This window comes from Aulonocara sp. 'chitande type north' Nkhata Bay, linkage group LG1 (genome assembly GCF_057382095.1).
Source record: "Aulonocara sp. 'chitande type north' Nkhata Bay isolate Kocher_YH1m ecotype deep benthic linkage group LG1, A_spYH_male_GT1.1, whole genome shotgun sequence".
Lineage (NCBI taxonomy): Eukaryota > Metazoa > Chordata > Actinopteri > Cichliformes > Cichlidae > Aulonocara > Aulonocara sp. 'chitande type north' Nkhata Bay.
This window is the reverse complement of record NC_141344.1, coordinates 18,438,086-18,449,831: the sequence shown is the minus strand read 5'-3', so window position 1 is coordinate 18,449,831 and position 11,746 is coordinate 18,438,086. Positions and strand designations below refer to the sequence as shown.

General features: G+C 42.8%; 1 protein-coding gene across 1 annotated transcript; it reads left to right on the top strand.

The window, feature by feature from the left end:
• Positions 1-2,621: 2,621 nt before the first annotated feature.
• Positions 2,622-10,001, top strand: LOC147338942 (E3 SUMO-protein ligase ZBED1-like). The gene is made up of 4 exons (XM_086286521.1): positions 2,622-3,559; positions 8,437-8,650; positions 8,827-9,079; positions 9,259-10,001. The coding sequence occupies exons 1-4, from the start codon at positions 2,659-2,661 to the stop codon at positions 9,667-9,669; spliced, it is 1,779 nt and encodes a 592-aa protein (XP_086142647.1). The 5' UTR covers positions 2,622-2,658; the 3' UTR covers positions 9,670-10,001.
• The last annotated feature ends 1,745 nt before the right edge of the window (positions 10,002-11,746 follow it).

Sequence of the window (11,746 nt, the reverse complement as noted above, 5' to 3'; positions counted from 1 at the left end):
ATTATGCAGTTGTAGATGCTGCCATTTCAGTGGCATCTCATAAGAGAAGAGGACTTTGTAAAATCTTATTCCAGGGATGCATTTCAATCGATGTTCCTGAGTGATAAGAAGGAGGCTTGTGGGAGGTTTGGTAGAGGAAGATGTGAAATAGCACATGAATGTGGCTAAACTGAATCGCCATGAGCTTGATTACTAGATCCAGGAAGTCTGTGAGTGCCTCCATACCTGATACCTACTGTTATCTGTAGAGTGTGAAGATGCCAGACTAAACCACCATAGTATCATCAGACCAAGAGTTTGTGACGGCACAAATAAAATAGTACCCTTATGAAGTGCACTTTGCCTCTCAGTCACAATTGTTGTATATCATGGTAGTGGGATGCACATCACTGTCATAGCTGATGCCCTTGCTCTGCCTCAGAACAAGCTGTTCTGCATCATCCTGATCATTTCAGCTGCTTCATACTTGCCACAGTGAATTTAAATCAGGGTTCCTGCTTCTCTCTGTCACTTTATTGCACTGCCTTTTATTCAAACTTTCTGTTACCAGCGAGATTTTTATAGTGGCACCAAGAGGGTGGTAGTTTTTTTTTATTATCCCAGCTGGTCCACCACTTTGGTCCAGACTCTCTGGATATCTAAACTACTGCTCAGTGTTCTCTGGATGAAAGAGCCAGACAATCTTTTGTGACTTTTCTGGGCCTGTTTTAATCCCTGAGGCATTAAATACTGTTTTGTCAAAGCAGCTGATGTATCATATTTACACAAAAGGCCTTCTTTGGCACCAGTATGACAGTGGCCATGCTAGTCGACTCATCCCATCTCGAAATATTGGGGCTCTTAGATATCTTTGGAGATTAGGCATAGCAAAAAAAGGAGACATGTAGTAAGACAGCACTTTTAGTGCTCAAATTGAGGAGAAAACTCTTAAATAAGTACTAATCCATTTACCAATGTCTATGGTTGCTGTATTATTTGGATATAGTTCATTCAGTGTTTTCAAGTCTATTCCTTCTGCTTAATTTCTGTGCCCTGAGGTAACTGTTGTTGTGATTTGACACTATATAAAAAATAAACTGAATTGAATTAATGTCTTGACTCCTCATATCTGACTAATCTCTTACCACTCTTATGCAGACGACACACAGTTCTACCTCTCTCTAAAACCAGGCGCTGATAGTACACTGCAGAAAGTCTCAGAGTATCTTAGCGACATACATTGCTGTATGTCTCTGAACCTTCTCAAACTAAATCATGACAAAACCGACATTATAATCTTCGGTAAGCAGGACTCTATTAGTCTCATAAGAAACAATTTGGGCCCATTATCAGCTAATGTACATCCCCATGTAAAAAATCTTGGTTTCATTTTTGATTCCACTCTCAAGCTGGACAAGCAAATAAATTCAGTTGTTCGTGGCAGTTTTTTCCAACTCAGGAGCTTTTCTAAAGTCAAAAATATCCTGTCATCTAAAGACCTGGAAACTGTTATCCATGCTTTCATATTGTCACGTCTTGACTATTGTAACTCTCTCTATTTAGGCATTTGTCACTCAAGCCTGTCACGCCTGCAACTTGTTCAAAATGCAGCCGCAAGGCTCCTGATGGGTACTAGAAAGAGAGAGAATATTACTCCTGTACTCGCATCTCTACATTGGCTACCAATTAAACACAGAATCAATTTTAAGGTTTTACTATTTGTTTTTAAAGCTCTCCATGGTTTGGCTCCAGGTTACATTTCAGATCTTCTTAGCCTGCACTTACCCACTCGATCTCTGCGCTCCTACAGTCAGATGGTTTTATCAGTTCCCCGCTCCCAGCTCAAATCTAGAGGGGACAGGGCTTTCTCCATCGCCGCCCCGAGACTCTGGAATAGTCTTCCCCCCTTCATAAAATTCTCTTCATCCTTGGAAGTCTTTAAATCGAATCTCAAGACCTACTTATTTTCCAAGGCTTTCGGATCTCTCTGATATCTTTTTTTATTCTGTCTATTTGGTCTCTTATCTTATTGGATGGTGTTGTATGTGTATATACGTTATGTTCACATATGTGTGCTTGTGTGTGAATGTGTACAGTTTTGTATATGTATGTGCATATTTGCATGTACATTATATGCTATATACTCTTACATGTCTTACAATTCTTTTTTTTAAATGTTTTATTTCTATTTTAATTCTTTTATTATATTATCCCTCTGTTCAGCACTTTGGCCGACACTTGATGTCTTTTAAATGTGCTATATAAATAAAGATGACTTGACTTGACTAAAGGGTTTGTATACCTGTCTGTACTAGTTCTGTATTTTATGCCAGCTATCCCCTGTTTCTTGTTCCCAATTAGTCCACTGCATATAAATAGTCATATCAAATTGTTTTTGTGTATATAAATAGGCTTGTCAGGTTTTTTCTCTTTATATTAATTAGGGGTGTCAAATTATCGCGTTAATTGCGATTAATTAATTACAATGCTATTTAGCGCGTTATGTTTTTTAATCTCGTTAATCTAATTTTTAATCTCTTGACGTCATTGATTTTGTATGAGAGTTGCTATGTTATAAAATCCGTTTTTATGTGCTGGGCTCCTTGTGCTTGACTTGTTGGGGGTGGAGTCATGTCGTGAGGTCAAGGTGAGAAGTGGTGATTAGCTTACAGTGTGGATATGGAGGCGCATCTGAGAGTTGTTGGCCCAATGAACGGGAAATTTGTATTTCATAAACGCCCCGACGGCACCATTGACAAAGGTAAAGTGGTCTGCCTAGAGTGTAAGGAGTTTGCTTACCACCGAAGCAGCTCAAGTTTGGCCTATCACCTCAACGCAAAGCACCCAGCCGGGAGTGCAGCAACAGTTAGCAGTGAAGACGTTAGCAATATAGCAAGCCAGAGCAAAGCTTTTCGCCAAACAAAACTAGAGAATACCCCTCGTATGAGCAAGTCTGCGACCGACAGGCTGACTAATGTTATTGCCAAGTGGATAGCGATGAACTGTAGGCCGATAAATATAGTAGAGGACGAAGGATTGACAGAGGTGTTGCAAATTGCGTCCAATGACCCGTCATACAAGCCGCCGTGCAGGACTACAGTAACGACCAAAATCAGCAAAATGTACGACGGCGAAAAGAAAAACAAACTTGAGATTTTGGCGGAGGATTCTCCCAACTGTGTTGCTATAACCGGAGATCACTGGACCTCAGCTGGCAACCACAGCTATTTTGGGGTGACTGGACACTTTATTGATAGTGAGTGGAACCTCAACTCATTTGCACTGACCGTCATGAGAACAGAAACCAGGCACTTTGCTGATAAATGCGCCGAACAGTTCCTCAAGGTAGCAAATGACTGGGGTATTGAAAACAAGATATCCACCATTGGCACAGACAGCGCAGCAAACATGCTGGCTGCTATGAGAGCACTTCCATATAAGCACATCGCCTGCAATGCTCACATTCTCCAGAGGACCATCACGGTATGTCTCGATAGCAGTGGTTTTGTCGGTGTACTGGCAAAGTGCCGCAAGATTGTTGGTCATTTTAAACAAAGCCCTGCGAGTACCACAGAACTTAACCAACTGTTTCATCTTGTTCTCTCTATAAACTTCACAAGATGCTCGGTTGAACTTTCCCTCCTCCGAGGTAAACTTTTATTAAACTCTTAATAAACAGTCATGAGTCTCCGGTTCTCACCTTCCGGTGTTACACTCTCAAGACCCCGGGTGGAACACACAGGTAAATGCAATTCCCATTGCTACATCCCTTTTCTTTTACAAAGACAATGAACTATTCATAAGTTGAGAACTCAATTTGCAACTGGAACAAAACTTAGACATGACATTTCTTTGTTAGACACAATTTTCTTCAAAAATAAAAATTCTTTCTTCCACTTACTTTTTTAGCTTTCTTTCTATTTTCCTTTAGTATTACTTTTATTCATTTTTTCTGTTTTGTTTCTCATTTCCTTATTTTTATTTTTTTTTCCTTCCAAACAAGTAAACAGATCACAAAGCCATAACTCAAAATATTATCACAGATGTTCTGCTCTGTTCTCTAACCAGTAAACAAATCACAACATATAACTCAAATGTCGTCACAGATTTTTTTTTTTTTTTTTTTTCCTTTTGTCTTTCCTCTGACAAGTAAACAAATCACAGCGTATAACTCACAGATTACCCCTTAATTGCATACATAGTCCTTCAAATATCCAGGTTGTTGTACTACCCGTCCTGACCTGGTAGTGCTGTTTTGTGTGTTCTCTTTGCTCTGTGTTGGCACAGTAATGTTCTGTCCCTCAAGCTGGAGATGTGCTGACATGTCTTTTTTGACCTCCGTAGCTCGCCTCAGATGGCGACGATTCCTTCTGAGGACTCTGCCGTTGTCCAACTCCACATCATAGGATCTGTTTCCCAGAGTGTTACACACTCTAGCCTTGGTCCATAAGTTGTGTGGTTCAAAAGGTTGGACTCGCACCAAGTCCCCTGGGTTTAATGTGTCCATGTCCTTCGCTGTCTTGTTGTAGTACTTTGTTTGTCTCTCTCTGTTTTTCATCAGTGCTAACTTGTTGTCAGTCACTGTGGGTTGCAACAATCTGTCTCCTATTGGGAGAAGTGTCCTCGTCCTCCTGCTTAACAGTCTCTGTGCAGGGCTGGTAGTTAAACCTTGTGTTGGGGTGTTTCTGTGGTCCAATAAGGCCAAATATGGATCCTGTCCAGCCAATTTCGCCTTTTTCATGAGTCGTTTGGCAGTTTTAACGGCAGACTCAGCTTTGCCGTTGCTCTGCGGATAGCCAGGTGATGAGGTATGGTGTCGAAATTCCCATTTCCGGCTGAAGTTGGCAAACTCTGTTGAGCTGTACTGGGGCCCGTTGTCAGAAAAAACAATATTTGGGATTCCCTGACGTGCGAAATGAGCCTTTAGTTTCCTAATCACAGTACTCGACTTGGTATCAGGTAGATAATCTATCTCCCAAAAGTTGGAGTAATAATCAACAGTTATTAGGTAGTCCCTACCCTCAAAGTTGAATAAATCTGTCCCCACTTTGGTCCATGGTCTGGTGGTCGGCTCGTGTGGTTTTAGTGTCTCTTTCTGTTGTTTTGCATCCACAGACCGACATATGTCACATGTAGCGATGTACTTTTTGATGTGGTCGTTCATACCGTGCCAGTAGACGCAGTCTCTAGCTCTCCTGAGGCACCCTTCTGTGCCGATGTGTGTTGAGTGAATTCGCTGGGTTATATCTGCCTGCAGTGCTTCTGGAATCACCACTCTCTCTCCCTTGAAGACCAATCCATCCTGTATGCTCAGTTCATCCTGCAAAGATTGGAACTGGGTTATTTCAACAGGTACATCTTTCTTACAGGCCGGCCACCCCTTTTGTATTGCTTTTATCAGCGTTTGTAGTGTGTGGTCGGTTCTCGTCCCTGCCCGTATTCTGTCCATGCTTTCTGTTGAAACAGGTACATAGTCCACCATGTTGACACATTCTGTCTCCAACTCTGTCTGGCTTTTGATGCTATCCTGCAGGTAGGCCCTACTCAGCGTATCAGCAAGTAGCATGTCCCGGCCTGGAACATATGTTATGGTTATATCATATTTTTGCAGCCTTAATAGCATCCTTTGCAGTCTCTTAGGTGCATGTAACAGTGGCTTTTTAATAATGTTCTCGAGTGGCTTGTGGTCTGATTGCACTCTCACAAGACGACCATATGTATATTGGTGGAATTTCTCCATCCCAAACACAATAGCTAAGCATTCCTTTTCAATTTGTGCATAACCTCGTTCAGTGAGCGTCAATGCACGACTTGCAAATGCCACTGGTTTTCCATGTTGAGTCAGAGCTGCTCCCAGTCCTGTCTCGCTGGCATCACACTGCAGCGTCAGCTCTTCTTCAGGGCTGTAATATTTCAAAACTGGGACTTGTGTTAGTTTTCCTTTCAGTCTTTTAAATGCATCTTCCTGCACGTCTGTCCACTCCCATAGGCTGTCTCTGTGCGTCAGTTGTCTGAGAGGCTCACAGTCGTCTGACAGATGCTTGTAAAACTTTGATAAATAGTTGACCATTCTAACTAGTCTCTGCACCCCTTTTATGTCAGTTGGTGCTGGCATCTCTGTGATGGCCCGTACCTTCTCTGGGTCAGCGCTCAGCCCCTCTGCTGTGAGTAGATGTCCGATGTATGGTACTTCCTGTCTTCTAAGCTTGAGTTTTTCCACATTTAATTTGATGTTTCTCTCTCTGCAGCGTTCCAGGAAAAGTCTCAGGTTTCTGTCATGATCCATTTCTGCCAACTCAGTCGTCTCTCCTTTTCCAGTGATCAGGATGTCATCAGCAATGATGTATGTGCCTGGCAGGTTCTCTAACGCTTGCATCAGTTTGCGCTGAAAGACCTCTGGCGCTGGGCTGATCCCCATCGGCATTCTCAGCCAACGAAAGCGACCAAATGGTGTTGCGAATGTCGTGAGATGGCTTGACTCTTCTGTAAGCTTCACATGCCAAAAGCCATGTTTCACATCACAAACTGTGAAAACTTTCGCTTTTGACACATCTGGCAATATGTCATCTATTGTCGGTAACGGGAAGTGACTACGCTTCAAAGCTTTGTTAAGCGGTCTTGGGTCAATACATATCCTGGGTTTGCCATTTGGCTTCTGCACTGTCACCATCCCACTGATCCAATCAGTACTACCTTCCACTGGTGCTATTATTTGTCTGTCTGCAAGGCTCATCAGTTCCTCTTTCAGTGGTTTCATCATCGACACTGGGACTCTGCGTTTTGGCAGTTTGACGGGCTGCACTGTTGTGTCGATTTCCAGCTCATATTCACCTTGCAAACATCCATCTCCTGTAAACACATCCTGAAACTCAGTCTTTATCTCTTCCAACAACCATGCGTTTTTCTCTGATGGAGCTGTTGTCACTGAGCTGTTCAAAGCACAGATGTTATCATAATTAACTTGTATTAGCTTCATCGCTTCACTAGCTGTTCTCCCAAGTAGAGGTGTTTTACAATCCTCCTCTACCACTTGGAACTCGACTCTGTACTTTTTGTTGTTTCTTGGGTTTGTCAGCTTGACCTTACACTTTCCTAATGGACACAGCTTTGACTTATTGTACATCACAAGAACCTTGTCTGTGTGCTCCATTTTGATGTTCGGGTTCAACAAGTTGATGGGAATAACGTTGCAGGTTGCACCACAGTCAACTTGAAACTTGACCAGGCTGTTGCCAATCATCATGCCTGCAAACAGCTGTTCTCGTTTTTTCATGTCTGATTCTTTGATCTGGTTCACTTCTACTGCAGTCTGTGTCATAGCTGTGACAGTCATTATGTCCTCACAGGAATCAGAGTCCTGCTCCGTCACTGTGTGGATCTTTTTTCCATTTTCACTCTGTCTGCTTTTACTCCTGCATGCTATAGCAAAATGATTTTCTTTGCCACATTTTTTGCATTTTTTTCCATATGCTGGGCATTTTGATTTGAGTCTTTCATGTGCTCTTCCACAAAATCTGCATGATATCTCTTTATCCAGTCTTTTTCTCTCTTTTTGTTTTACTGCATGCAGTTCCTCTATAGCCTGTCCCGCTATTGTTTTGTTGTATTCTCTTGAAATCTCCATTGCTCTACAAATATCTAGACATCTGTCTAATGTGAGGTTCTCTTCTCTGAGCAACCTTTCCCTCCAACCGGAGCTGTTCGTGCCACAGACGATCCTGTCTCTGATCAGTGAGTCTTTTAATTGTCCAAAGTTGCAGGTGCTCGCCAGCATTCTCAGGTCCGTAACATATTTATCAATATTTTCTCCAGGAGCCTGATTGCGTGCAAAAAATCTGTATCTCTCGACAGTCTCATTAACTTTGGGATTACAGTGTTCATCGATTTTTCTCATCAGCTCACTTACTGTTACTCTTGCCTCAGCTCCGATCAGCGTTCCACAGAGCTCCCTGCCCCGTTCCCCGATCAGATAGTAAAACAGCTTCACTCTCGCCTTTTCCTCAGCATCCGGCAGAGCTAGTTCCGTGTAGAGTGTAAACTCTTCTTTCCATGTTTTCCACGCTTTAGACAGGTTCACTGAATCCATACTCCACTGTGCGGGTGGCTTCAATCCATCCATCGTAGACGCCGCTGCGCTCTTCTCGTCAGCGTCTCACTTGCTGTCCTGAGCCGTTAGCACCTCCGAGGCTAACTAGCCTAGCTGGACGCGTCGATACCGTCCGCTCAATCTGTTGTCTTCAAAGCGCGGTGTGGATCACTCTAGACCCCGCTGCCTCCATGTTTCATCTTGTTCTCTCTATAAACTTCACAAGATGCTCGGTTGAACTTTCCCTCCTCCGAGGTAAACTTTTATTAAACTCTTAATAAACAGTCATGAGTCTCCGGTTCTCACCTTCCGGTGTTACACTCTCAAGACCCCGGGTGGAACACACAGGTAAATGCAATTCCCATTGCTACACCAACAACAAGTAGCACTCGGAAAGAAGAGCGATCAACTTATACAGGATGTACCCACCAGGTGGAACTCGACTCTCGCAATGGTCTCACGCCTCCTATGTAACCGAGAGGCTGTCCAGGCTACGTTGGACCAACAGAACCACAGGTTGGTCTTGCCAACCGAAGCTGAGTGGGCGAAACTGCAGAGGCTGGAGCTCCTGCTTGAACCATGCAAGTAAGTTCAAATAAACACCTTCCCATTTTAATTATATAAACTACTGTTACATGTGTAAAATCAAAATTAATGAACATAACAAGGAACTTTTAAGGACAATTAAATTGGAAATCAGTTACACTTTGATTTAAATGAATCCAGCTAGGTTTATTTAGCAAACCTCTCCACCTCTGCAGGTATGTGACAGAGCTGCTGGGCGGTGAGGCCTACGTCTCTTGCTCTGTAGTGCTGCCTGCTTTTCGCCATCTGTACCGTGTCATGGACATTACTGATGATGATCCTGCCTACGTGGTGAAGTTCAAGAATGCCTTCCAGAAGGATCTGGCAGCACGACGAGCTAATGGCAACGAGATATGGTTCGAGGTGGCCACAGCATTGGATCCACGGTTTAAGGATTTGAAATGTCTTCCAAGAGAAAAGAGGGAACAGGTAGGACAATAAGGTTAAGCTGGACTAATGAGTCCAATTCATTATCAAATCAAACTTTTATTTATTATATGGAACACAAAGTTCTTTACAAGATTAAATAAAATAAAATAAAAAAGCACTTAGTTTTAATCACAATCATTCATTCATTCATTCATTCATTCATTCATTCATTCATTCAGGTGTGGACCATTCTGGAGAATATGCTCCAGGCAGCAGAGCCCAGAAGAGCAGATAGTCTCCAGCCCTCCACAGAGGATGATGGACCAGCTCAGAAGAAGAGGAGGAGCGAACTCCTTCTGGGGTCTGACTCAGAAGATGGAATTGAGTCTGGAGAGCTGCAGCGCTACAGAGCAGAACCCAGCATCAGTATTGATGACTGTCCCCTGCAGTGGTGGTATGCTCACTCAGGAGTCTATGAAAAGCTGTCAGTCCTAGCACAAAAGTACCTGGCCTCCCCAGCTACCTCTGTACCCTGTGAGAGACTCTTTAGCCTTGCAGGCCACATAGTGCAAAAGAAAAGGGCAGCCTTGCTTCCAGAAAATGTTACCAGGCTGGTGTGTCTTAGCGACTGGCTGAGGAAGAAGAAATGAGACACATGTGGTCAGCATAGCTGCTGTGTCATTTGTAGCCTACTAGAATAGATTGCTTGATGTTCAGCACTTTTTTTTGTGATGGAAGAATACTTTGATGTGCTAACTTGCAGCACTGCAATGTCAGTTTTATTTTTCATTATCTGAAGCAGAGGAATTTCAGTGCTGTATTGCTCAGAAAAGAGCAACTCTGATGTGCTAACTTGCAGCACTTAATTTATTTGATTTTATTTGTATTTATTTTTCCACTTATTTTACAAAAGAATACAACAGTATGTAAATGGTTGCATCTGTTTAACGTTTGTTAAACAATAAATGACTTTATAAAGTCACTTTCTTTGTTATATCAGTCTTTTGGTCTGCCACAATAAGTTGAGGGCTTTCCTCAGCTATTTTTAGGTGAGATTAAAAAAGAGATTAATTAGATCAATTAATTAAAAATCATAATTAATTAATCTCTATATATTTTTTTAATCTCTTGACAGCACTAATATTAATAGTCCTGTCACGACTATTGAGGTGGCTGTAGCTCAGGAGGTAGAGCAGGTTGGTGGGTTCGATCCCTGGCTCCTCCAGTCTGCATGTGTGAATGTTGTTAGAAAAGCACTCAGTTTAGAGTCAGTGCTTGGGAGAATGGGTGTGATTGGGTGAATGTGGCATGTTGGATACAGCGCTTTGAGTACTCCAGGAGAGTAGAAAAGCACTATATAAGAATCAGTCCATTTACCATAATTTCACTGTGTATAAATAGTCCTTACAGATATTTTTGTGCATACATACATATATATATACATATATACACATATACACATACATATACACATATACACATACATATACACATATACATATACATATATATATACATACATACACATATACATATATATATACATACATACATATACACATACACATATATATACATATATATATATATATATATATATATATATATATATACATACACATACATATATATATATATGATGATATATAGGATGAGGGACCTATGGATTCTTCGATACCCAACATCCACAATGACGGCGAAACAACTAGTAGCTCAGTGTTCCAACATTCGAAAGAAGGGACTGCTCTCACAGCTAGAGATTGACGAGGTACAACACAAATGCTACGGCAAGGAGGAGTCAGGACGCCAGGTCAGGGGGGAGATATCATCACCCCCACCCGAGATTGGGTACATAGCCCCAAGTGCGATAGGAGAAGGATCGTTGAGTGCGAGAGGAACTGACCTGAAAAATAGGATCATGGCCAAGCTTGAAACCTGGATCCCCCGTAGCCGGTTACCAAGATTACGTGAAGTACCCTCAGAAGGTCTGCTAGATGATGTTAATGCAGCACTACGGGCAATACCTACAACCACGATTACCGACACTAACAAGCTGATCTACAATACGGCAGCAGTGATCAGTGAGATGCTTGGCTACAAGTTGAACAGCCACAAGGGGCAGTACCCTCCATGGAGAAGGAGGCTAGAGGGCAAGATCAAAGTAGCACGGAGGGAGGTTAGCCAACTAACGGAGTTGCAGAAAGGTGCGACAAATAAGGTGCCTAAGAAATACAGCAAGCTGTCCATACCTGAGGCCTTGGAAACTGCCAAGCAAAGACTCACAGCCTTGGCCAGCCGCTTGAGGAGGTACACCAGAGAGATAGAAGGCAGGAGAATAAACCAGCTGTTCTCCACAGAACCAGCAAAGGTGTACTCTCAGTGGCAAGGGAACAATAAGAGAACAGCACCACCAAGGCTGGAGACGGAGCAATACTGGAAGAGCATATGGGAGAAGGATGCAACCCATAACGGCAATGCTCAGTGGCTAGAGGATCTGAGGGCAGACCACAGCGACCTCCCTGAACAGGGTCCAGTAACCATCACAGTGGCAGATATCCAAGAAAGGGTCTCCAGTATGAAGAGTTGGACAGCACCAGGGCCCGACATGGTTCACGCCTACTGGCTGAAGAAGCTGACTGCACTCCACGAGCGTCTGGCAGCACAAATGAACCAGCTGCTAGTTAACGAGAGACACCCGGAATGGCTAACTGAAGGCCGGACGGTCCT